This window comes from Dicentrarchus labrax, unplaced genomic scaffold, assembly GCF_905237075.1.
Source record: "Dicentrarchus labrax unplaced genomic scaffold, dlabrax2021, whole genome shotgun sequence".
In the NCBI taxonomy this organism is placed as follows: domain Eukaryota; kingdom Metazoa; phylum Chordata; class Actinopteri; family Moronidae; genus Dicentrarchus; species Dicentrarchus labrax.
The window spans coordinates 4068964-4096502 of record NW_026136717.1 but is presented as its reverse complement, the minus strand read 5'-3'; the positions used below and the strand labels follow the sequence as shown (position 1 = coordinate 4096502).

At 40.9% G+C, this 27539-nt stretch overlaps 2 protein-coding genes across 3 annotated transcripts in view; both read left to right on the top strand.

Moving 5' to 3' along the window:
- Nucleotides 1-7748: 7748 nt before the first annotated feature.
- On the top strand, nucleotides 7749-22336 carry kiaa0232 (KIAA0232 ortholog). 2 transcript variants are annotated; one of them, XM_051375289.1, is made up of 8 exons: nucleotides 7749-8007; nucleotides 10200-10786; nucleotides 11235-11375; nucleotides 13184-13253; nucleotides 13379-13463; nucleotides 13613-16994; nucleotides 17180-17288; nucleotides 19160-22336. In XM_051375289.1, the coding sequence occupies exons 2-8, from the start codon at nucleotides 10550-10552 to the stop codon at nucleotides 19174-19176; spliced, it is 4041 nt and encodes a 1346-aa protein (XP_051231249.1). In that variant the 5' UTR covers nucleotides 7749-8007; nucleotides 10200-10549; the 3' UTR covers nucleotides 19177-22336. The 2 variants fall into 2 exon arrangements, with proteins under 2 accessions (XP_051231249.1, XP_051231250.1); XM_051375290.1 differs by lacking the exon at nucleotides 7749-8007 and adding an exon at nucleotides 8066-8206.
- Nucleotides 22337-23221: 885 nt separating this feature from the next.
- The window catches only part of tbc1d14 (TBC1 domain family, member 14), a 39017-nt gene continuing 34699 nt past the window's right edge, over nucleotides 23222-27539 (top strand). Inside the window, exons 1-3 of the mRNA XM_051375458.1 lie at nucleotides 23222-23348; nucleotides 23676-23835; nucleotides 26570-27347. Coding sequence (XP_051231418.1) covers nucleotides 23787-23835; nucleotides 26570-27347 — 827 coding nt within the window. The 5' untranslated portion in view covers nucleotides 23222-23348; nucleotides 23676-23786. The remainder of the gene's footprint in view (nucleotides 23349-23675; nucleotides 23836-26569; nucleotides 27348-27539) is intronic.

Genomic DNA, 27539 nt, shown 5'->3' with positions numbered 1-27539 from the left:
TACCTGTACCACCCACACCAACGCAGACACTTTTTAAAATACATTGCATTATCCATCATTACATTAGACTAACAACATCTGGGCACCGTAGCAGCACCACAGAATCAACTGTTAAGTGATTGCAATCTACAATAAAACAATGGTCAATCTAAGCTTATGCCTCTTGAACATTACAAAAGGCATCAGAGGCGTGAGTGCCAAACATTCAAAGTGCTTAAAAGTTGCCATTGAAACATGCTGATGCTGGAAATCTGTTGTATGCTCTTATTTCTTTTTCTTTTTCTTTTCTTTTTTCCCTCGTCTCTACATCTGTTATTTGTTATTAGATGTATATACCGGTATTACTTTATTTGCAATGGTTTAAGCTGTCATTCTGTCAGTAGGAGAGACTTAGACTGAACTGTTTCCCTCAATACTTCCAGTGTTTCTGGTAAACAAAGACCTGCATTTCCCAAAATACTGGAGCTTTCCTTTAACTTTATCCTGCAAATGAAACTATGGATGTATTTACTTTAAACTGGTTACAGCTCCTGTAAAACCCCAACCCTATCCGTTTAAAAGTTCTTTGTTTGTTAAGCGGCCTCTGATCAGTCAGCTGCAGAAGAGAAAAAGAAACACATCAGTCGGAGCTGTGTTGTAAAGCTGCTATCAGTAATCACTGGAGACTGCAGACAGCAGACAGGTTAACAGAGGGCTGTGAGGCTGTGGTATTTGCATTGAGAGCACATCCATACCTGTACTGTGCTGATAACAGGCTCTCTGTTATAGACAGCACCCACATGACGTAATCCACATTTTCCTGCTTTTACAGCCACTTGCCTGTGACGTAAGTTAAACTGGCAATGTGTGTGCACTGTCCCGTTGCAAACAGGCCTGCTCTCTGTCTCATTCTCTTATTCAGTCGCTCACACACACTCACACACGCGCGCAGTAAAACACATGACAAGGAGACTTTGTCCCGCTTTATCGTCAGCAGCACCAAGAGAGGTCCTTCAGGACAGACACATTTACACATTGTCAGAGTTATCTCGGCCTTCATCACCGTCAGCCAGCGCGGAATTCATCCACAGAAACCCTCAGTGGCCTCAGGTTTCTCTCCCTGCATGAAGTTTGACACATTTTTACATCAGTAGTTTCGATCCCTGAGCACCCTCCAGGGTTTACGTCAGTGATTCCAAAACAGGGGTTCTTCTGCCCTTAGGTGTTATTGGAAGTGTGGGTAAAAACTAGTTAGCCTGCAAGCAGAGGAGGTGAAATTATTAGCTGAAAGTAATGGATAAATCGTTAAAATAATTGGCTAAAAGTAATTAATATAAATAATTGAAATTATTAGCTAGAAATATTGGATAAATAATTAAAATAATAACCTGAAAATAACTGAGAAATAATTGAAACTAAAAGGCTAAAAGTAATGGATAAATAGTTGGAATGTCCAGCTTTTGCCATCCATGCGGTTGTATGAAAATATTGTAACATCCACTATTATGTCAACTTTTATATGATTAAGAATTCAATAAAATCCTTTTTGAAACAAATAGACACATTTTGAACAATAGTGTAGGTGTTGATGAAGGAGTTTATCAGACTGGGATGTGGGGGAATCACTGGTGTAAGGTACTTATTAAAGCAATCAGTCAATTATCACCTCATCACATGATGACAGTAAACATTTGTTGGAATGCCTGATTGAATTGTTTTACGATATAAAACGTGATAACGTAAGCCGTTAGTCCTAATGCAATGATTAAAGGTGTTTAAAGGCTGCTTTATGAGCCTCGGGTTAGTGGCTTTGTGTAATTAAGAGGCCAACAACACCGAGCCCTCAGACTGACTGAGCTGTATCGACTGACCCACTGATTGATCGCTCCGCTGGAGTAATAATTGAATCACAGGGAAATTAACCTCTTTAGATCATGTGCCTACGAGTTCTTCTGAACAAAGATAAACAGGATCATATGTGTTTACTAGAGTTGACCCTTTGCTGCACACAGGCAGAGCCAGTAGACAATGTAAGTGAGAGGCTGCAAACAGTGACAGAAAGAACTCAGTGACCTGCTGTAGAAGTGTGTGTGCTGCTGCTCGAAACACACACTACTGCAGCTAAAACATGTCACATAAAGATGGGAACTAAAGTTATTTCAAAGGCAGGCGTCTCCTGGAAACGACCTGACTTAAATCATTAAAGGGCGACAAAAAGATATTTGACTGATGTATTATAAAAAATAATAAAGCTTCTTTGATTTATGTCTCGATTTATGTCTTTATGTCTGCTAAATGTGATTTATTCAGGCATAGTTCAACTTAGATTTAGTTTTATAGGTGAGGATATTTAGGATATACATACACATACACATACACAGGGATTACAGGGATTGTCCACTTATTGGGTCCCAGCTCTAAAGAAAAGGACAATTTGTTGCATTTCAACAGTACAGCTTTCAGTTGGAAAATTTATTCAGTTGGTGTTTTAAACTATTTGTTTGAATAAATTCTTTACTTAAAAAAAAAACCTGAATACTGAAAACAGTCAAAAAAAAAGTCTGACTATAGGAATCATTGTGTTTACATACCTTAGAATGAGCTGTCTATATCTACAGAGTGTGGGTCCACTTCCACAGAGTCCGCCATGTTGAACTGCCATGTTTCTACAGTAACCCAGAACGGACAAACTAAACAGTGGCTCTTTTCGTGAGTTTCACAGCCCTCGTAGTTTCTCCTATGCTTGGGATTCTGAGCTTTATTCAGCTATTGCAATCAGCAACTTTACTTCTCGATGCCATGACATCCTATACACTGGTCTTTTGACTCAAGCTTCCACTGAAGAGACGAAAACAACAGATCTGTGTGGAGTGATGAGGAGACGTTTCTCAACATGAATACATGAAACATTAATGCTCTTTTAATTACATCATCTTGTTGCACCATCTTCTGCAACAGTTCAATGGCACCAAACTGGAGAATAAGAGCCAACAACTGTTTGTCTTGATGAAACAACTCCTAATACTGGTAGAAACAATCTGTCAAATTGTATTTCATTTCATTAGAAATTCAGTTAAAATGTCCTTCAGATTTGGATACTACTATGTCCAATTAGTATCGCAGTATCCAAATTCAGAGCTCCTAGGGATGAAAGAGATCATTTTGGTTAGATTCATATAAGAGTCATGTGAAACAGAGAGACTGCAAACACACTGTGGACTCCTCCCGCACAGACACTTGTTGCAAGTGGAGAATTGCAATGGAATGCATCAAAATTAACAACTGGATCAACTCTTGTACTTAACATTAGTTGTGCTCAACCTCACACATAACTGCACCCTCCCTCTGTTTTAATGTTTTGGCTCTCGATAAAACTTTGCAGCTTGGTTATCTCTGCAAGACACAGCACGACTACAGTGACAAGTAATAAACAGGAGTAGGGGAGAGCCCAGTGGATTGTCAGCACTGCAGGTATAAATCATACACTTAAGAAGAAAGGACCTACAGTTTGCTTTCATTATCTCTCTGAATGGCCTGAGGTCAGGTATACTGGCCTGGTGCCAGTGGAAGCAGTGTGCAACTGTATCAGTCACGTCACTATTGCAGCAGTCTGTGTGAGAGCACATACAACAACACCAGAGTCCAGACACAGAGCAGACAGCGGTAAACAGCTTTGGAGACAAGAAAGAGGAACCCAAGTCATATGGCTTTGGTTGAGGCGGGATTTGTTTCTTCCCAAAAGAGCTTGATTGGTCTGTTTGACTCGTGCCTCAAGCTGTGATTGGTCTCTTTCCAAGGCAAGTGTTTAAATTCTGGAAAAGGATTAGTGTCGTGAGAAGTGTGTCAACTTAACAGGAGGCAATAATCTCTGTTTGATGCACACATGGCATCAGTCCCTCCTATGATGAACGTTGACATGTGATTGTCTGGACATACTGGTGATGTTGATGAATAAGTGCCATGAGTTCAGTCAAAGGATCACCTGGATAGTATATGATTAACTTTTATTGTCTTAAATACGCTCTTACTAGATAGAACAGAAAAATGCAAGACTGACCCTACAGTCAGATCTGTCCTGCTCTGATGATTGGTTACATATTTACTGTAGACTTGATCAATACTGCATTGACTGCCAACAGCAAGTCCTGAACTTACTGGTTCTGAATTATTCCCGGCAATGTGAGTCAAGTCTTTCTTCTAATGATCCATTTGTTTAGGGTGTTTAACGTGTAGGAGGATCTATTGTCAGAAATGGAATATAATATTCAGAGGTATGTTTATATTAGTGTATAATCACCTGAAAATAAGAATCACTGTGTTTTTGTTACCTTAGAATGAGACAAACTAAACACTAGCTCAATACAATACAATACAATACAATACAATACACACACTGAAACATATTGTAACATTTTACCTTAGAGAGTTAGAGTGACTCACTAATACTTAGCAGCTCCGTTTGGGAAAGAGGCACAAAATCCTACACAGTCAAATGTTATTCCTATTGTTTTGCCACATTTCTAATTATTAGGTTGATGACGTTAACAAGGTATGTACTTAGTTTTAATGATGGATCCGGAGCCCGACCGGTGGCACTAGATGTTGTAACTAAGCTACATGATTTAGTCTAGTTGTAACGTGTTTACTCAGTGGAGATCAGTGGGTTGCACCTACCAACTACTTTTAACGTAAAGGTTAGTGTAACATTTGCTTAAGTGTAAGAGATGTCACTGTTGTGTTACTAACAGAGCTAACTAAAAACTAAACTAAAACTAAAGTTAGCTTTCTAATATGGCTTGTTTAGGTTGAAGAGTACGAGGTTGCTTAGAATCTACATGCATCTGACTTGAGACCTAAGCAAAAGTCGGTTTAATAACGATGCAAAACGGTGACATCTTTTAAAATTAGAAAGTGTTATGGCAATAACTTAATGACCAAATGACATTGGTTAGGCTATTGCAACACAATCATTAGCCTAACTGTAATTAACGTAATAGCTGACGTTCAAACTTATAACATACAAGTACTAAATGGAGAGTTACACACCATTAAATTTAAATACACTGCACAACACAAACTAGTTACTAACTTACTAACTGAGCTAACTGACAAAACTAACATTAGCCACTAATATATGGCCTTCTTTGAGTTCAATATGGTCAAAATATCTGACCTTACAATTGATAAAACACAGTTAAATTATATATGACATAAATAAAAGAATATTATATCAATTTCAGAATATTATGCTAATAACATTATAAACAAAGAATGTCACATAATTTCCTTCCCATTCTAAACTGCATGTGGACTATTACTCTGAAACACACATTTCTCCATGTAAATAAAAATAAATAATACCTACATTTACAAAGGATTTGTAGTTAAGTTCAATATATTGTTTGCCCCCTTGGATGCTACAGCTGACATCCTGACCAGCTAAAGCATTCTTAAACATTGAACGTTTCAACCAGAGTTAGTAGTTTTTAATAGTTAATAGTTGAAACTAGTCTACACAACAATAGATTTACAAATATCTGATAAAACCCAACTGATTCTAATGAGTCATTGCAATTACATCCAATCATTCATAAATGTGTTTTGTTAGTATTATCCTAAATGTCAATGACGGTTGAGTTGGGACACAGAGGCAATGTAAACAAGTCAGTATGTACAGATATACAACGTCTATAGTTATCTTGCTTGTGAGCTGTGACTAATTAAGGATTTACCTCAGTGACCCACCCAGCGGACGATAACCAGCTTCACCTCAGACAGCACCGTGAACTCGCAGTTAAGGTGGAAAGCAGTGCTAAAGCTTTGTGGGAAACGTTTTTGCTTTCACAACCTTGGAATGAAATTGCCCAGAGGCCTCTCTACCCCCCCCCCATCTCCCTAACCCCCTTCCTGGGAGAGGATTATGGGGCGTCTTTTAACTGTGCCATCTGCTCCAAATTGACTCTCAATTAACACAGGCAAATGAGAAAGCTGCAGAGCAAAGAGCAGCGCAGATTGAGATGTTGCTTGGCGAATGTTAAGTCGTTGCATGCTGGCGTGGCTGAGGTTCAGAGGAGATTTTATCGGTGACAGGGAAGAGAACAGAACTCAGTGAGAGATAAAGAATCCATCTTAACGAACTCTGGTATTGAGTCTTTGAGCTTATCATTTTAAGGCTCGGTGTCTCAGGAGTTAATGAAAAGGATGTTTTGCAGTGTGTGCACAGTATATTGATGGTGAAAACCCACACAACTTCCTCATCGATCAGGCCACAGTAAGCGTTACAGAGGGTCAATTTGTGATTGGCCCTCAGCTACAGCACTCCGGCTTCGGATTTCAAAAGCTCAATATTAGTTAGTTTGCTAACTGGCCCGCGGGGGACCCTGGGAACTGTAGTAAAATGACACATATTGTATTTGTAACATATCAGCTTTTAAATACTTCTACACTGCCTTTTTTTCTATTTTGCTCTCATGTCCACACACTGACCTCTTTTCTCTACACACACTCACCCCACACGCTTAAAGATAATTACATCGGGTAGCATGGCAAGGAGGCAGTGAAGCGAGTGTGTGTTTCTCTGTGTATCTGTGTGTGTGTATCTGTGTGTGTGTGTGTGTGGTGAAAGGAGTGCAACCAGCTGGTCAATAGGCCTCGACTCATCTCGTCACAAAGGTCACAACCCCTGGGGTCAGAGGGCAGATGAAGTGTGCCACAGAATAGACCCTTGATTGGGGGCATGTGGTGTGATAAATAATAAGCACCACCCCCAAGATACACACACACACTTAGTGGTTAGTGGTGAACTACTGGCTTCGAGAGGCAGGAAAAGGTTGCAGGTTCGAGTAACAAGACCTTACTGTACTACTTTTGCTCTTGAGGAGTAGAGGCACTATAAATAGTACTGGTGGTAATGGTAACACCACAGTTGTAGTAGGCTAATGGGAGCAGTTAATAGAGGTACAGTAAGAGGAGCAGTACTGATAGAAGTGATGATATTTTTCCCACCACATGGACAATTATGATAAGTGTGTGTGGCCAGTCTTATCTGCTATAACTGAATCCAAAAATGTCATCGGTACAGAATAATCTTTCTACTAGTAATTAAGCATTCGGTCACACTAGAGAAAGATATAATATTTCCATAGAAACTATTATAAAAGGAATCTAATAAATTAGAACAAATCCAAAATCTAATTCAGGTTGGTTGCTTTGTCAAAAATATAACTACGAAAGTGACATTGTCTTTGGTCAATAACTACTGCTTCTGTCTGTGGAAGACGTCTAAAACTCATACAAATGGCAAAATGGCTCCGAAATGTTGTCCCTGTTGTGGTTTAATTTAGAAATATGCTGACTATGTTGATTTGCTTTGTACTCTTTCATAAAGCCTAACAAACCTACTATGTGAAAATAAAATAACCATCACACAGTTAATATGATAAATATTAAAAGTTGTATTGTGCAAATTCTGTATAAAAACTTGAAGAATGGTGTTATTTTACAAGAAAATAGTTATTTGCACATATGTGTCTTTATTTTTAAGAAACCCAAAAGAGCAGATTTAATCATTTCCAGTGCTGAGTCTAAGCTGCTTAATGTCATTCATCATTTTATTTTAGTACAAATGATAAGAGTACTAGTTGGGCTTCTGATGCAATACTCTAGCGGAGGAACAAAACCTATACGAATAGGACGGGCAGAGGTTTGCCTTGTTGCCTAGATACGAACGCGGAGGGTGGCGCATTCAGGAGTCCTTCACTGAATGAAACTGGCTTTTCAGTAGCGGACATTGTGGCTCTTAGTATTAAGTGCCATCGAGGAATGACCTTCCTCCTGCTTGAGCCAGAATGTCGCCGGTTGCCTTGACGCTGTTGAAGAAGCACTGGATGTGAAAACAGCGCCATTTCTGTCGGCGTCCATGATACGCGATGCTACCGCAGCGGATTCCAGAGCTCGAGCTCGGAACGGCAGCGGGAGAGAAATAGCCGCTCCCCTTTCGCTGCTCCTCTTTACTTCAGCCCACGGCAGGTAAGTAAACCAGCGAACAGGCTGCCATTTCTTTTCGCCCTGTGGTGGTTTTGTCCCCATTTAGTGTTTCATGTTTACTCAGCTTACTCTTTCGCTGTATGACGATATGGCGTACATTTTTGAAGGGAAAACGTCTGACAGTCCTCTGGTAGCCTACCGGGGCAGCCGCTCCTCCTCCCCCTTGATCACAACAACAACCGTACGTGAAAGCTAACGTTAGCTAACATTTATTTCAAATTGAATTTATACAGTGTTGTTTTGACTTTAGGCCATTTTGAGTGCTACATTTCCGACTGAAAGTTACCACTTGGCCTAACGTTCGCGTGTTGCTGCTAGCTAACTCTTTAATGGAGAGCCATCGGGGCTCTAATGTCAGCGTATAGAAGCAGCCTCCGTTCACCTGCCCGACATATAACGTTACGAAACTAACGTTAGTCTTTGCGGGGTCTGGGAGACATCGTGATTAGATTAATTACACTGAAACGTACTCTGTCTCACCTGAAAGATACATGTTAGAAAAACGAAAAAATAATAAACTGCCTTATTGCAGAAGACGGGACAGGTCTCTGCAGCTAACTTGGCTAACTTAGCTCATTAGCTAAAGGTCGGTGGTCCAGCTAACCTTGCCGTTTGACTGCAAAAGGACGAACTAACCGACGTTAATGCCAAAAGTCAGTGTAACGTACGTTGACACCTCAGCTGTCACCTACGGACCGATCCTGTGGTATATTAATATTACAATGACATTAACGCTTCCTTTCAAATATCCTTCCTGGCTGTAACTGAAGTTGCATTACCGCACTTGGTAGCCCAGCAATGTTATGTTAATGCCAGTAATTCATATTTGCACAGCGTTACAATAAACCCGAAATAAAGTTAGATTACTCGCTAGTTAACGTTACATCAATTAATTATTTCGTTCCTTTCCGTGACAAAGTAACTGCCTTAAGTATAAAGGGTTGCAGGATAAAGTTGGTATGTGCAGTCAGGAGCTAGCTGCCGGGGCTAGTGTGCATACAAGAAACAGCTGGGTTGTAGACACTGGTCAGCCATATTTAGCAATTATCGACGGTGCTCGCTAACATTTCAGCTGTTGTCCATCTGCATTTATTGAAGTGACACAGTATTATTCTACGAAAGAGCTATGACTGCTGAAATGGTATGGTTGCATACTGCAAAGCTTCTTATCTTGCCCTTTTGACGTCTCTAACGGGTAACCTATAATATGCCACTGTTGAATGACGACCGGGCCAGCCAATCAAATCGGTGCAGCCTCCATTTGCTCTTCACGTCGGCTCCCTAATCCACTGCTGCCATATGAAACACATGCACTTGACAGCAAGCGTTTCCCTGACCGTTGTCCACACACTTACTCAACTACCGGAGTTTGCTTGTAGGTTTTTGACATGGGAATTAATCTTAGAATTGTTCGGTTTTATTAATCGCAATTGAAACTATTCAGCTGTTGGTTTTTGTGATTTTTATTAATTTTTTAATGAAGGAATAATAAGTCAAAGTGAGAAGGAGAAAAGTGGTGCTTCCTGTTTTGGGAGAATTACAAACCCTTGCTATCAGTCAGATGTTTCAAAATGACATGGTCATGACCACTTCTCTTGTCAGTTCTTGTGTTACATAGCATTTACGTAACAGAAGGGTCATTACACATATGGGCTTAAATAACTCAGATGTTTGAGATACTTGCACATTAATGTGAAAGGTCACTTTGTGGTGAGTGTGCTGTATTTTGAGGAATATGCACATCACAGGGGTTTAAACCCAAGCCTCCCATAGAGTGCGGCCAGTAGTTCTCATTAACCTGTGTATCACTTTAAGGAGGTCTTACCACCATAATGTGCCATGATTGTGTCTGCTGTCTGCATTATTTAAAGAGCTTGTACTCTCTCAGGAGCCCATTAGTTTGCTGGTAAGCAAGACAATGAACAGTCATTAAAATCATCCTTTGGGATAAGGAACAAAACTTGCATGCTGTGGATCATTTCCATTTCCAAAAGCAGTGACCTCATGCAGTTGTGCATTGTTTAAAATGTAAAGATGCCTCGTTGCTTGCTGTTTGGCTCTGGGGGTGGTGGTGGTATGATTAAGGTCTTTGACTTTATCTGTGTTTTTTCAAATGCTTTGATTCCACATTGAAAATATTTCAGAAAAACTGATGCATGCTTTTTCTGATTCAGGTTGTGCCGGTGAAGTAAGACGTAGCACAAAATGGACCCCTCCGACTGAGACGCAAACACGTCCTGTGTTTTGCCCAGCAGCTGAGATCTATCAGCAGCATAAGCCATGCCTGACGAGTAAAATCCCCGTTTTTTTGCTAAAAGCAATAAAAAAAAAAAAAACAAGAAAAAATAACATCCTACATGCCTCCCCATGTAGAGCCCCTTCAGTTCGTCCTGCTGGAGTGACTGCCCCCTGTTCCCAAGGTTCTGCCTCGTCCTTTCTCCGTGCCCTTCTCCACTGACCCCCCCTACAGTAACTACTCATCACAATGCTGCTCCACCTGAGAATGGCCAATACCTGAGGTCCCATGCGTCCAGTGAGCACCGATTCAGACGGTCCTGCTCCTCCTGAAAACCTCTCTTGCCCCTACCCCCTCGTGGGCCCCCTGCCTGCCTCAGAGATGTCCTTGCTCCAGTCGCTGGGTCCAGTACAAAGCTGGCTTGGCCAGGAGCTTGAGAAGTGCGGGATTGATGCCATGATTTACACCCGCTACGTTCTCAGCCTTCTCCTGCACGACAGTTACGACTACGACCTGCAGGACCAGGTGGGCCCCCACGACCTTAAAGGAATGTTTGTAGTCAAGTCAAAAAGCTTAGAAAAATTATTGTTTGTCATTGTTTGTGTTATGTCAAATGAGTGGGCAGTGGGCTTTATTCAGAAAGGGAAGTTAGTGTGTGAATATAATGGCCTTGTTAGAGGAAGACTTCAATTTGCTAGGAGAGGTTAACAATGGGGCTTTTCTTTCAAATCATGGCACTGCACCACCACTGAATAATTCCTCCTTTGATTTCTGTCATTTGTCATTGCATTTATTGATATGCAATTTGCTGTGTTTGGGTAAGAATTGTCATGGTATATAAGCCTGTATAGAAATGTTTATATGCATTTGGTATATAATTAGTGTAATCTTTATATGTTTTTTCTTTTTCTTTCTTTTTTATGTTTGTTTTACTGTCCTTTGTGACTGACTTTTCTTGGTTTGTATCTGAAAGGAAAATGACATCTTCTTGGGCTGGGAGAAGGGAACTGGGAAGAAATGGGGCAAGAGTAAGAAGAAAGGTGGGACCGACCTGAGTCTTGAGGAAATGAAGAAGCAAGCTGCTGTGCAATGCCTCCGCTCTGCATCTGATGAAGTAAGCATCATCATTACTGATTGTTGTAATCCTGTGAGTTTCATGATGTTTTGGAGGAGTTGTGTTAATCAAGTTACTCATAGTCGATCAGTTTGTCTGTAGTGTAAAATAATCATTCACTTGAATACATTTTACTTTGGAGGAATGCAAGTCATTACTCATGCATTGAAGGAGGAACTGTTTGATCTGCCCTGTCTTTTATGAAACTTTTGAATGAAAAGCATTCTGAGTACAGAATGCATAAGAGGGTGATTGGTCTAATTATGTCAGGAATTTATTACAGTAGTATTTCTTGTTGCTTGTTAAGGTGCAGTCATGTGGATATTAATTGCGTGAATCACGGTGAATAGACACTGAATACAGCTATGTCAGTGTGGGAGGCTAAAGTATTAATCAAGGGGAAGATGTTAATTGCACATGAATCGTCACCTCACTTGGCTTGGTGGCCACACCTTCAATTAGTTCTCATTGAAAAGATTATATTAAGGTCAGTTGTTTCAAGTGGTTTTGTGATACAAAAACTTGCTATCCTTGCTTATAATGCATGACCTTCAAAGAATTGTCATTTGCATATAAGAGTGTATCCCAGAATTTTATTAATTTAGTTCCATAACTTTGTGTGAGTGAAAAGCTACGGAGAGATTTGCTGACGTTTTCGTCTGTGGCCAGCAGTAGTAAGGGAGGTGTGTGAGTTGAGAATGACACAACAGAAAGCTGGAGGGAGGGTAGGGGGAAGGGTCTGCAAGGCAAGAGGAGGAGTGTTGAGCTCCTCTCTGGGGACTGGACTCTGCGGTCTATTTTTTAACCAGCACAGGATTGCAGCAGAGTCGGTCTGCTGTCAGCTGACCGGCATTAGCACAATGATGCAAGAGGAAACACAGGGCAGGAGAAAACATTGCATTGCTTTTTATGAAGTGGCATGGTAAGGAATATTATTTTTTCGGAAGAGTGAACAGGAAATAAGTGAGCTAAAGAGGCAGGACTAGTACTGAAGAGCAGCTATGTTGTGATTTGTTTGAGGCTGTTTGCTTCGACAGTGCCTACTTGGTGTAAGCTAGCACATGAAGATCTTGAAGAACATGAAGAACCCTTGTTGTTTATGTGTTTTTATGTATCATATTGCTCAGTTTGAGATGACGGTAAGCTGACCAGGATATGTAGTAAATGTTCAGTGTCTCAGAACATTGTGGGGCTATCACTTGTACTATTGCTCAGCCCTTTTTTATTTTTATTTTTTTAAAAGCATTTCTGCACCATAGCTAAATATAGCACAGTCATAGCAGAGAATGCCTAAGCTCGTAAGCTGGCTCGACTTGTGTCAACCCCATGCTTTTAATTTTTTCTTTTGGGTCACATTAGGGGTCAAGGTAGCTTTTGGGAACTCTGCATTCTTACCTATTGTTACTGGATCTCATCAGTCATAGTTGTGTTTGGAGTTAGAAAAATAAAGGATTCTTGTTTTGTTATGTGAGGGCTTGTTTTTTGTAAAAAAAAACCAACAGGTTCTAGGGCTGGCGCTCAGTGTCCCCCTAAAATACCTGGGTGTGACTTGTCGTGTCAGTTGTAAGAGTACCAGTGTAAAAGTACCAGTAATACCATAATATTGACATTGTCATCAGTCATTCATGTTCTATAGTAAGATGTGTCATTTGATTAGATTGTCTTCACATGTCAAATGTTTTCATTCACATTACTGGACATATAACCCTTTGTCAAATATGTTGAATTGAGATCGGCTGTGCAATCCAAGTATTCAGTTTGGGTTTTCAAAAAGATAATCCTGATCTTCGTCTTTCTCATTCATGCAGAACTCTGGAATTGAGAGCCTGGTTGAAGAGCTTTGCTCTAAACTAAAGGACATCCAAAACAAACAGAAAGGTTTGATTCATATCCTTTATTAATTATTGTGTTTATAACTTTTTTTAAATAAAAAACAAATAAATAGAAAAAGGTGAATAATAACTGCAATAATAACATGTCTTAATGTCCAATGTCTTTTATAGAGGAAAAACAGATTCAGAAGAAATCTGATGGCTCTCAGTCTCCAGAACGGGCTGAGTCCCCCTCTTCAAAGGACCAGGTGGAAATGTAAGCTACATCATGGACATTTTGTATCTATGAATGTGTGTTTAAAAAAGAAGTGGCTGTAGAACACACCAATATTCAGTTGCTTATCTGATCACTACTGCTGAGAATGCATTTAAATTAAGTTTTCTCTCTGTCTGTTAATAATGCAGGTATTATGAAGCCTTTCCTCCTTTGTCAGAGAAACCTGTTTGTCTCCAAGAGATCATGACGGTGTGGAACAAGGCTAAGGCCTGCGCATACTCAAGTTCATCATCCTCTGCAGCCCCACAGACCAGCACAGACACCTCTTCCCCAAAAGATTGCAACAGTGAAGGTGAGGCTGCAAAGGAGCGAAACCTGGAGGCATGTGGAACCATCACTACTGTGACCAACGAGAGAGGCCAGCAACGACGAAGCAAGAAGGAGAAAGAAAACCGTTACCATGGTGGTGCAGCAGCGGAGGAGAAGTCTACCGTCCACTCTAAGAGACAGACAAGACACAGATCTGAGGGCAAATACAGACCCAGATCCTGGTCTTCTGGCTCTAGTGAGGCGGGCTCAAGCTCAAGTGGGAACCAGGGTGACTCTAAGTCATCTAGAAGCAAGGCAGTTAGAATAAGGCACAAATCCAGGGAGGCTGCAAAGAATAAGAGAACACGCAACAGCGGGCAGGTGAAGCTTCAGGTGAAGGTTATCGACAAAGATGAGCGCAGAAATGCAGGAGGGAGTAGTAGCAGTGCCACTGGAGGTGCTGCCAAACAACCACAGCTTTACAAAAAGGGGAAGAGACCGCTGAAGGAGATTCGTAAAGATCCCAGCTGGAAGGAAGCAAAAGAGTCCGGAGTTGAGGCCAGAAACAAGAAGGAATATATGGAGGAGCCACTTTGGTACACTGAGCCCATCACAGAATATTTTGTACCTTTCAGCAGCAGACAAAGCAAGCTGGAAACAAAGTATCGAAGCAAGGTAGACTCTCCTGACGGCTTTGCTTTTTCAACTGACATGGAGAGGCTGCCGGAGAGAATCCAGGGAATCTGCATTGCCAATGAGAGCTACCAGAGAGCATACCTAGCTGCAGGCTCGTTTGTGGATGGGCACTTTGTGGAAGGGCCTGGCGAAGCAGAAGATGAAACTGCTGAACTCACTGGGACCTCAAGCTGCCCTCAGCCAGAGGATAGTAGAGATTTAGATGACAAGCATCTGTCTGAATTCACTCACTTCTATGAAGTTGATATTTATCAATCCATATTGGATACTAGTGCCTCAGACTCTATACAAGAGAGTCGGATCTTAAGCATGATTCGACAAAAAAGCAAAGAGCATGGAGACGTTGAGGCAGAATGTTGTTTAGTGTTAGATGGCCTTGAGCAGCAAGGGAAAAGTGCAATACGGGCAGACTCACAGGAAGCTTCGGGATCTGTTGGATTCCTAATGGAGGATCTTGAAAACATGGCTCAAGTGTGGGGATGTTATTCGCCATCTACTTCAGAAGATATAGATGGAGAAAGCTTTGTAGGAGACTCTCCCATTCGGCTCTCCCCCCTTCTTGATAGCGTTTCATTCACCCTGAGAAAACTATCTGGAAACCTGGAGGAGCCACCTGTTCCTGAAGCCACCAGTGAACCATCGGGTTTGAACTCATCCTGCTTCTCTCTTTTTGAGCTGCAGTATGACAGCCCCACTTTTCCTTTTCCCCGCGACTCACTCACCGTTGGTCACGAAAACAACACAGATTCTAGTAGCTGTCTCGACCCACATTCTAATAAACAGTCTCGTTTGCTAATATGGACCAAAAATAGTGCCTTTGACGAAACTGAACACTGTTCTAACCTTTCAACACGAACTTGCAGTCCATGGTCACATTCAGAGGAGACTCGCTCAGACAATGAGCAAGGAAATGTTCCAACAGAGGATGCTGCTCAAATTGGCAATGAAGAGATTGATTGTATGATCCCTCCTCTCTCTGGTACATATCTGGAGGATGAAATCTTAGATTTTTTGCAAGAAAACTCTGGCCGCAAGTGTGAGGAGGTCAGTGTTAGTACAACATCCAATCAGACCTTCACCAAAAAATCTAAATTGGAGTCCATTTGTGGTATAGCATTGGAAGAAGATGAGAGTAAACAGTACAGCACTGGCATGTTTTCGGACAACACAAACCAACACAGTGATGACTACAGCTCAGGGATAATAAAGGACATTTGGACTGCAATAGGAGATGACAAATCTGTAATGTCTAGGCAAGGAGCAGAAAAACCAAGCGAGGGGCTATTCTCAGATGAGTCAAGCGGTTACTGTTGCAGTTGTCTGGAGGTGCAGCCGAAAGGAGTTCCAATCCAGGGACCTCAGAAAAAAGCAGTGCAGCGGTCAGAGTATCACCTTTGGGAAGGCAAGAAAGAAGAACAGGACTTAGCCAAAAACAAACTCTCCAAGGTAGATGGTGCTGGGGATTACATGACTCCGTCCAAGCCCTGGGACTTGAACTCTGACAAGGAGAGTACATCGTTCATCCTAGGAGGGGTGTATGGAGAGTTGAAGACACTAAGTGGTGACAAGAATTGGGCTGTTGTGCCACCAAGTGACACCCAAGATAGTCTGCTACAGTGTGCCGCTGCAGCTGCATCTGCTTCTAGCTCAGACATGCTTACCATCACTGGCACAGATGTGTTCATGAACACTGGCAGCTGCTTTGCCCCTGGACACAGGCCCCTGTGGAGGCCTCTTGTGTCCTTTGGGCAGAGTGACCAGGCCATTAGAGGAGGCGGAGATGGATTGAACAAGGGATTTTCTTTCATCTTCCATGAAGATTTGCTTGGATCTTACGGAGGCTTGCATAGTGAGGAGCAAGGTCTAGAGTACCCGTTCGCATCCTTCAACCTGAACAATCCCTTCTCTCAAGTCCTCCATGTTGAGTGTTCTTTTGAGCCTGAGGACATGGCTTCGTTCAGTCCAGGGTTCAAGCCCAAATCTATTCTTTGCTCGGACTCTGAGAATGAAGCCTTCCACCCACGAATATATGGCATCAACCGGACGCAGTACAGGGCCATTCGCATTTCCCCCAGGACTCACTTCCGACCAATATCGGCCTCAGAGTTGTCTCCCGGTGGAGTGAGTGATTCAGAGGCCGAGACTGACAAAGAGGAGATGAGTTTTCCCGTCCTGGCGCCGGTGGACGTCTTTGATGATCCTCAGGCAGACCTCAAACCTCTGGAGGAGGATGCAGAATGTGAGGGCCCTTATTACGGGAAGTCAGAACTGGAATCTGGTAAATTCTTACCCAGATTAAAGAAGTCTGGCATGGAGAAGAGTGCTCAGACATCTCTTGATTCACAGGAGGGCTCCAGTACCCTCCTGCCAATCGCTGAGCAAGAGATTTGCTTAGACTGCAAAACGGCAGCAGCTGAATCAACTGCAGGTGAAGAGACAGACGTCTCAGTCGACAAGATTCAAAAGGAGGAATCTTCAGGAGAAAAAGAGTCCTGCTTATGTGCACCAGCAGGTCAGATCCCCAAGTATGGGATTGCTTATGACTTTGTTGGAGATGTGCCAGAGGTAAGGGTTTCTTTAAAATTATGTCATAAAATTATCAATATGATGTGATCAGCGTGATAGGGAATTAAAAATATTGGCCTAACCAGTGTTTCATAATTCATCAGATGTAAAGTGGGTTCCACCTTTTATGTCTCAGGCAGCTGTTTACTGAAACATACTAACCACTTCTCATTTGTCTTGTTTAGTTCCCTCTGTTAAATGTAAGTGGACAGGGAGGAACTGGCAACCAGCAAGATGAGTGCTGGTGGCAGAACACACTCTGTTCCCCCCTTTTCCCTGGATCTCAGTGTACAGGTAAACCTGTTTTCAAAAACATATTTTAAACACATATTATACCATATTATTCCTCACATTAAAACAACACATGAAATCAGTGACACAGTTAATGTTTTTGTCATTATTTTATTTAAATTTGAAGCATCATCAGTATCAACAAAAAGTTTTACATATACATAAAGCTGTACAACAAAGTTGTTTTGAAAGTGAGAAACCATTGATCAACTTGTTGGCTCAGATATGTTACATTAATAATCTACCACTTGGATGTCTGGAGCTGATCTTCAGTAGCGGTAGCAGGGCCAATACATTGTTTAAATTTAAGTCACCAGCAAAGTGACAATAACCAATGTAATGATCTTGGTGGGAAAAACAAAGGATTTGCAGCTTACAGTAGATCCACACTGACACACCACTCTCCATAGATATTAATCAGTGCTATATACACATAATATATCAAGTCTATCTGTGTGCATTAATAAATGTAATTGTTTTATCACAGCTACAAAACAGTACTGTAAATTCAACTCATGAATGGTTTAAGTTACCAACACAACACAACACAACACAGCATTAACAGTGATAGCCTAAATGTAAAGGCCATAAACTGTAAGCCTGTTACAGAGCGACGCTGGTGTAGGCCACAGAAACAAAGGAAGACAGGAAGGAAATGAGGAAACGCTACATTTCCTCTGTTGGACCCAGAGCATGGCCAGCCCTGCTGCAATATTTTGTGGTTTCTCATCCTGCCTGAGATGTGCTTGTCTTGCCTGGTCACCTGGCACCTCCAGGATCTGGTTGTAGCCACTCAAACAGGTCAATTAAGTGCACAGTGTAAATCTATAACCGTATCACCAAAAGAGGAGACCAATGTTAAGTGACCCAAAATAATTTGCATTTTATTGATTGTAGACCTAGATTGATGTCAGCTTGAACAAATAATTATTAGTCATTAACTGCGTGAACTTCCACTGTGGTATATTGCCGATCATTAACTGTAGAACAGTAGATAGAGTAACAAGGTATATAGTACATACTCCTGTTTCATACTCAGGAGCAACACTTAAATCTATAAATACGAGGTAGTTTAGTGAAACATCCATTGAAGGAAATATCATTATCTAGATGTGTAGGGACTTGGCTTGGGAACCGGAGGGTCGCCGGTTCAAGTCCCACAGACCACAAAATATGGAGTGTGGACTGGTAGCTGGAGAGGTGCTAGTTTCACCTCCTGAGCACTGCCGAGGTGCCCTTGAGCAAGGCAACCTAACCCCAAGCCTGTGTGTGTGTGTGTGTGTGTGTGTGTGTGTGTGTAAAAAAAAAAAAAAAAAGAGTGAAAAGAACAATTTACCCTAGGGGATTAATAAAGTATATCTTCTTTCTTTCTTTAGATAAGTTAACTTAATGTCATGCTTTCGTTATCTGCTAATAACATTGCCAGCTTGCTTTTTTTTTTTTTTTTTTTGCTCCTCAAATTATCAGTTTTCATGACACAAAACTAGTTGCTCATGGGAAGAGAGACCAGTGGATTGGCCAAATATTGAGATTCTAGAGACAGACCTATATGCTACTGGCCACCAGCTATCACAGCCACCAAAATATGTAAGCCATCTACACAGTATCCCCATTTTTGGTAACAGCTATCAAACTTAAGTGATTTTGATTAAAAAAACAAAAACAAAAAAGCATTTGCAGTGGCAATCAAGCTGAAATTCCTATTTAGGTTGTGAAGGGTCACAGCAGTGAAGTGTCTAAAATGGTTGTCTAGAGCATGTTAGAAAATACAGATGCAGGAGGTAAAGGAAGCTATAGTACAGTGAGCAGTCAGAGGCAGAATGGATATTTATGTGTGCAACAATCTAACCATTTGGCCTGACTTCTTTCTCCAGGGAGCAGCAACATTTGAATACTCCAGTTGTGCAGAGGACACCTGACGTAGAGAGGAAACCTTCTTCTTCTTTTGGGACTGGACCTCTACCAGCAAAGATTCAGGGTCATCTCAGAGCTGGAAAACCTAATGTAGGATCATTTTCTGAGACACCCCTCCAAAAAACCCCACACATAACCCTGCTGGTTTTCATTTACTAACTTAAAAACCTTGTGTAATCAATCAGATCAACAAAAAGTGAGTGAAAATAGGAAAACTCAAAAAATATGTTCTGTCTTTGAGTGATGCCATGTGCGGACATGCATTTTACGCATTTTAGAATTTGTTTCATTTGATTCTTCTGTACACTGGTCCTCATTCAAGTCTCACTGTTAGGTAGTAGGGACAATCTTTTGTTCTATCCTTGTCAGTTTTGTTCCCACCATTTTGCTTTTGAACTAGGATACTGGTAGTTGGTGGTGTCTGAATGGTTGTGCATGTGCGTTTGTCCAGCCAGTCTCACTCTTCTTTTTCTAGTTGAACCTAACGTTGTATGAAACAACTGCTATCGCATCCTCTACTTTCCATCTTGTGTTCAGAAAGATAATACAAGGATGTTGAGGTTTTTGAGTTGTGTAAGAATTTGAGAGTTTAATTTAAATAGTTTGTTTGGACGACTTTCTGAATGTGAAGTAGAGAATGTGTGCAGCTTTCTTCTAAATATCCCTAAATTCCCCATGTGTGAAAAGTTATCATAAATGAGTCTGATTTTTGAATGGTGATAGTCTTACAAAAGCTAGTAGTAGACATAGTATGGTTTGTGAGGCTAAATAAAAAAAATCCATTAAAAATAAAAAAACAGGAAATCAAAAGGAGTTTTGTTGGAAAAAAATACTAATAATCTACTTGAAATGCAATGCTGTAAAAGAATTGGGGGAAAAAAAGAAAAAAAGTTTGTGTTTTGGGGTAAAGACCCATCATGAAAAGACAACTACAGCCATTTCTGCAGACACCTGTGTTGCAACTGAATGAAACTTTGTTTTATTTTTTTGTAATTTTTATGGTACAGACTATTGGTGCTATAAATATGTTCAAAAATCTTTTTGAAGTTGCAGTTCCATAATATGGCTGTGATAAGTAGACGACATAGCCTAGTTTTGTTTGTAGTCCACACAGTCAGACTCCATGAATATCTTTTTGCAAAAATTGTTAAAAGGAGAAAAAAGTTTTTGCCTGATCGCAGTTGCTTAATGTGGCTTGGCTTTTATTTTAAGGTAACCTCTTAGTGGTGAGGCCTTTAACAGTTCAAAATTTAAACGTTTCACGTTTCTACACATCGTTTCAATTCGTTGTCCCCAAGCAGAAAGGACAAAGTCAGCATTGATTGATGGTTAGTTGTCCATGCTGCAAGTTAACAAAAATATAACAAAACAAGTGGGGGGGGGGGGAATGGTCAAACCAAAAACATGGCATAATTACACTAAGGTACAAATGCTTTTTTTTTTTCCATATGAGGTGTGTTTTTATTTTTTGGTTTACAATATATCTTGTTGAAATATTGAGTAATGTCTCACTATGTGTGTGTGTTTGTGTTTGTGTGTGTGTGTGTGTGTGTGTGTGTGTTTGGCAACAGAACTTGTGAAGGCACTGGTTCAGAATGAGTGTACTAGAACTTTATCTCAGAGAAATGTGAATGTACGCAGAGACATACTGTACATTCACAAAAACGCAAATGCATTAGTGCCCCCTAAAATTGAAACACACCTGAGCAAGTTAGCTATAGAACCTTTTGAGGTGTGGTTGGACCGGCCCTTCTTGTGACCTGTGCTTTGAAAATGTAATTGAGCTGAAGCATCTGCAGATAAATGCATTTCTTATTGCCTGCTGTTTTTTTTTTTTGTCTCTTTGTTATTTTTCAAACAGGTTATGAGGATGGGGTGACTAGTTTGTCACATGATACCATGAAACTGAAGCACAGATAACTAAAATAATCCCTCCATTAATGGGCAATTAAAAATATGTAAGCAGTGTGAGCAGACTCGCTGTAATGCACTGTCGCAGGTGAAGGTGTCTCTATTGCGGGCATGGCTTTTGGAAATGGCTTCCTTATTAAAAAAAAAATGCAAAGATTGTATGTAAAGGTTTGTTCAGTCCAATGCCACTTCAATTGAAAAAGGACCCCCCCAATAGCTGAATGAAAGTTACTCCAACTTCAGGGTCTTGTCACCTTTCTTTGACAGTCATCGGACACTCAGGAATTTTTTAATACAAGCATACTGCATAATCTACACTCAGACCTGTGACAGTGCATTGATGCATTAATGTAAAACCTTTCTTTGATTGTAGAGCAGAAATTATTGACAGGAGTTCTTTCCAAGCAAACCACAGTGGTGACTGTCAGTAATTTAGAGCTATAGTTTTAGGAGAGAAAAAAAAAAAGAAGTAAGCCATTGTAGGTTGCATAAGCAATGTGGAGGGGAATTCCATAGCCCTGAGTCCTATGCAATACCTTGGCGCATGTAAACATTCAAGAATATATGGAGAAAAGTCATTCAGTTAATTTTGCATGTTACTTTTGAGTGAGGGACACCAGAGCGAGAGAGAGAGAGAGAGAGTGGGAGAAGACAAAACATGGAATGTCTCTGAAAATGCAGCATGCAAACATCACACTCCATCTTTTTATGTTGGATTAAACAAAATGTTTTGGTTTAATAAAAAAAAAAATACAAGTGAGGTTAAATCTGATTGAAAGAATGTTATGAGTGCGCATGTGTGAATCTGTGAGTGAGTGAAGCTAAGTCACAAAAGGCACTTAGATGGGAGTCGAAAGGAATGCATCACACCTTTCTCCATTTAATTCTTCCATTTTGATAGGTAGTGGTTAAAAAAATAAAATCAAAAAAGTATGACGAGAAAATGCATTCAGTGAGGATATATGCATTTGGAATGACACCGAAAGGGTCGCTGAGTTTCGATTGCACTGTGGTCTGAAGAACATATCCAGCACTGAAAACTTGAGTTTTCCTCGTCTTTTCATTCCCACCTAGATGCTCCTTCACCCTCCTCTGTTCCTCTATGTTCCTAAATCCCATCTGTCCCGAGTAGCTCTGTTGTTCTAATTTCATGTACACCCTGAGTAAATTATTTTGTTTCATTGTGGATTTTCTTAACATCTAATAAAGGAATAAACCAAACCTCAGCCTGTGATCCTCTGTCTTTTTTTTTTTTTTTTGCTTCTTATCTTTGTTTTATTTAGTGTGTTTGCTCAGGTGGTGACAACTCTTAGAGGAAGCTTTACCTTTTAAATCCATATCCTCACGGTGACACTAGGGGGCAGGGTGAGGATGCTGTAACAGGAACAGCCAGCTCCATTACTCACGTCACACATCAGGCTTTAGTCACTCTTTCTGTTGATGCTCAATAATATCTTAGTAATAGCTTTAAACATTTTAAGAAACATTTAAATTCTTATATTTTATTGTATGTACCTGTCTATAGACAATCTAATAGGTTGTAATGAAATAATACGAGTCACTTGCTCTTTTTGAGGGTATAAAAATAGGTTTATGTATCTGACATATCTTGATATATTGTGCTTATATATTGGAAATGTGACACTAGAGATTGGAATAATGAGATTACTGGAATGAAATTTGCACAGTTTGCATACTTTGTTTTCAACCTTTTGCGTTGATAGATGTAATTCCAAAGTTTGCCATAAAATACAAATCAGTATGATTTATGTCAGTCACCTGTTAAACACATTCAACTGCACAAAGGGTGCTTTTTAAATACAGTTTGCTCGAATTATATTGAGCAGGTGGGCCAGGACCTGGAATCAGTGTCAGTCAATAAGACATTTTACTGCCCAATTAGGAAGAGGGAAGAGTTCCTCTTATCTACGCAGGATATTTTTGAGCCTGAAAATGGAAATCCTCGTTATTATACGAATACAGGTACAATGTTTTAAACCTTAACGAGAGCTATAACACATTGGAAATCTCATGTAACAACTTGAACTCTTTGAGATAAACTTTTCTCACCAAAACCTCTTCATAACGTCAGTCTGTCGGTACTCAGGTTGCGAGGTCGATTATTAATGCCTTCAGGTCCAGACAGGTGAATCCATCGACGGTGAACATTCTAGACTCGATTACACAGCACTCACGGCACAAGTTTGTTTTAAAATGGCGGCGGAAGCGTCGAGACAGGTATGAAACGTTAACGATACCGGATAAACTTGTGAAATGTGCTTGTTCGTGTAACTCGTTAAACACCGGAGAAGTGTTTCCTCTCCTGCAGTGATGCCGTCAGAGCAAAAAAAAAAAATGTCTGCCGCATTTTAACTTCATTTGGTTTCACTTGAGGAAGCGCTGGTAAAAATCAGTGAGTTGGCGTCAGCGGCAAGTGCACTTGGCAAGTCCGGTTCGACGTGGTGTTTGTGTTTTACCCGCCTCCCTTTGTTTTCGTCTTGAGGTGAATTTATGTGTGTGTTCCGACAAATGACCTTACACTGGTGCTGTTTGTGTACACTGAAGCTCCGTTGAGGAGGCAGGGAAGTGATGGTGGTACAGCAGTAGTCACAGCATCATCATGGACCGCCCCGGTCGGCGGCTACCTGCCACCCACCTGTAGCATCAGTCGGCAGCATGGCGAACACGACCCTCGGTACCCAGGACCGGAGAGGCAGCCGCTGTGGTAGGTGACTACAATATGCTGTCACACGTCTAGCTATGTATTATTATTATTATGGTTAACACACACACCACATAAACTGCCCTTTCACTGTTTGTGCTGTTATCCCTGGTAACATCACAGGTCAAGCCAAACTGCATTCAAAAAGGGTTAAAGTTAAATACGGCCTCTGATCTCTGATATTATACATTTACACAGCTAATAGACCATGGCACATAACATTTTTGAATTATTTAAAACCAGTCTTCAATTCGACATGCAGTTAACATACCTAAGGTGAGGTACAATTTAAACTTTTACCTTTCTGAATTGTTAGAACCCAGTCTTTAATTGGGCCAGAATACAGTCTACAACACAGTTAAAGTATCAAGTGGTACATGCTGAGGTAAAGTTTAAACCCCACAATTAATAATAAACCATGACACATAACAGATAACATAACAACAAACCTTTATCTAGTAGGACTTGTTAATTGTTCACCCCCATCCTGCTAGATGTATTTATAAGACCGTATCGAGGAAGTGTTTAGTCCTGAACATTAAAAATACCATGAAATATTGTTTATATCATTATTATATATTTATTTTCAAAGTTTTATATTGTTAAAACCTAATACAGCTGACTTAAAAAGAGTCTCCTGAATGTATATCGACCAGAGGACCACGCTGTCAGAACATGTTTGTATGTCATGTTCCCTGTATTATATGCATCACACCATGCATTCCAGACTTTGGCTGAAGAAGTGCCCCTCAGAAATGTGTATTGTGTCTCTGCCCAAACCGACAACCACTTTCTAAGAAAAGCGTTTGCACACATTTCAGAATCTGTGATGTTATCCTACCTAAGATGAAATTGATGTTGCATTTCCTCATGCCTGTTGATATCAATATCATGACTCGCTGAACAAGATCTGTGTGTGTACTCAAAAATGGGTGGCACAGTCAATTAGACAATAACAGCAGTCCATGACTTATAATAACACGAGCATGCATGCCTAGGTTGGCGTGGCCTTCCAGTTTACTGCCAATAAGTTTTCATGCTAATGGTTAAAACCCGATGAGTGACATTGCATTTTTATTTTTACATTTCAAACAAGGACGGCAGTTTTTCAACAGCATAGTAATATTAGTGATGAGTTTGTACCAATTCTGGCATTTACTGGTGACCTCTGGTTGTATATTATTTCCACAGTGGCACAGGGACAACCTGTTGCTGTGTTATGGGACAAAGTGTACCAGGCTCACATGACAACCTGCAGGTCAGGGTTTAGAGCTTGGGTAAGAATCTGGCTTTGTGTGTCAACCACTTGGAAAACATTAGGCTCCGTGTTAGGATTTGCCTTTAAAAGTGTGTTATTGATGCCTCCCTATTTTAATTTATTTCACCTTATTTTAGATGTCTTTATAAAAAGACAAGTGTGTGTTCAGTGCCCATGTGAGCAGGCACAAACTCTATTTCCTGTCGTAAAAACCCCCACCACATAGGACGAACACTATGATGTTTGCGAGCTGTTAGCTGTTAGTAACTAAAGCAACGAGGATTCATGAAATTCTAACTGTAACAGACAGACTGCATATGTCTGTGTCCACGGGACTCAGCAGCTCTGTTAATGCAGCCTGAGAGCTTAGACACACTAGCTTTAGCTTAGCTTCCCCAGCTGGTGTTAAAGCGTGATGTGGACCTACTGGGGCCCTGTTCACATTACAACACTGACTCCAGTTACAGCCTGGCTACTGTGGGATTAGTTTTCACCTCTGAAGGCTTCCACACCCATTTTCTCTGATGCCCTGGTCGGTTAGAATAATCCTTTAATAATATTGTATTTAGCAGAGCTGCCGTTTTCAGTTTGTAGTTTTTAAAGTTGATCTTGTATTCTATTAAATGTCAAAAAATTGTGAAAAGGGCTGTCACAATCGGGACCGGATTAACCGTCGAGGTGGCCCTGCTGACCCCCACCTTTCCCCCTCCTTCTCTGCATTGTGGGCCAGTGTACTTTGCAGCCAACAGATCTTCGTTTTGAAATGCGAAAACCAAAATCGGGAAACAAGCTGTTTCCTGACTACCATTTATAAACGGGGGAAAAAAATAGAAAATGAGGTTTTTGGAAATAAAAACAAAAAACAACCTATTCTGTTTTTTGATTCCCTATTTATAAATGGTAGTTTATTGGCTTGTTTCCCAAATTAAGATTTTCTTAGTACTTCAAATTAGTGTGTGGTGACTTTTATTTAGAAATATCCACCAGCACAAGATTATCTAACTCAGAGAACTTAATATTGCATAATATTGTCACCTTATATTGTGCTTCTTTGGTGGATACAATATTACCAAACAAATCAGCAATTACTCCAACGACCACAAACTAATTGCCAGATGGTGAACCTCCCTGGTCCCACTTTGCTCAGTTGGTAATTAGCCTTGATCACATTTCTCTAGAGCCCAAGCAAAGAACAGTGGTACCTGAAGGCAAATGCAGAAACATAAAATCGCATGAAACACAATAAGAATAATGCATACATTAGATAGCTGAAGAATTAAAGGTAAAACGTGATATTTACATACAGTATTTCTCACCAAAATGCATGATTGAGTCCTAACAAATGTAATAAATGCACCCTGACATGATTAAAAAAAAGTAATTTGATAAGTCTTCTGAGCTTCATCTGCAAAGCACTAACCAGGAAAAGTGCTATACAAATAAAGTTTGATAATAATTGCATGTCCTGTTCTGTTGAAGGTGTGTCTGGAGGAGCCATAGTGGAGAATGGCTGTGTAGTGAAGGACCCGACTACCTCTGACCTCCGCGATTATACCAACCACCACTGCAATGAACCCAGCACAACCCTGCACAGCGAGCCCGTCCTGCCCACTTACAAGCCGTCCTGCTCCTCTACCCCCATCTACTACAGCAGCCCCCAGAAAAGCTACTCGGACCTGAACCAGGACAGCCACAGCTTGTCTTCCCAGGACTCTGGTATCCCAACTCTGGAGATCAACCCTCCGGAGCCCATCCTCCACAGCCACCAACGCTCAGGTGACGGAGGCCTCATCCTGGACTCCAGGCACGACTCTCCTGCCACTTTACCTTTAGACGATGATCCCTCTGACGGCAACGCCATCCGCAAGTCCTCTACCTTCCCCCGCAGCGGGTACGACTCCATCCGCCATTTCAGCCCTGCCCTCAGATTATCCGCCACCACGGGGATGAGCATCGGGGGCGGAGCATTAAACCGCAGCGATGACATATCCGTGTGCAGTGCGTCCAGCATGAGCACCGAGCTGTCGGTCTCTAATGAAGACATCTTGGATTTCACCGTTACCTCTGACTCCAGCGCCATTGTTACCCTAGAGACGGACGACAGCGGCGCCGCTCACTTCTCGGACGTAACGCTGTCATCATCGCCGGGAAGAGACTTATGGAGTCCTGTAAGACCGTATCCACTGTCAGGTGTCATGCAACAGGAAGAGGATGGCAGGCAAAAGAAACTGGGACCTCTAGCAAGCTTATTCAACAAGTAAGTTCAGATGTCCGTCTTTTAAAGGAGAATAATATCTACAGGGGTATTTAGGTGGTTGTTTAGCTTGTCTCAGACTAGAAACACACAGCTCACTACTCTTTATTATGTCATCATCATTCATTGTTTTTGACTTTGTCAACACAGGCGTTAATCATGTTTTTTTATCCTAACCAAAACTTATTTAAGAAA

What these genes read in the sequence shown, in the direction of transcription:
- kiaa0232 (XM_051375289.1), top strand. Translation starts at nt 10,550, where the DNA reads ATGCGTCCAGTGAGCACCGATTCAGACGGTCCTGCTCCTCCTGAAAAC. An exon ending in CATCCAAAACAAACAGAAAG is followed by an intron (nt 13,254 to 13,378) that starts GTTTGATTCATA and finishes TGTCTTTTATAG; the next exon opens with AGGAAAAACAGATTCAGAAG. An exon ending in TCAAAGGACCAGGTGGAAAT is followed by an intron (nt 13,464 to 13,612) that starts GTAAGCTACATC and finishes TTAATAATGCAG; the next exon opens with GTATTATGAAGCCTTTCCTC.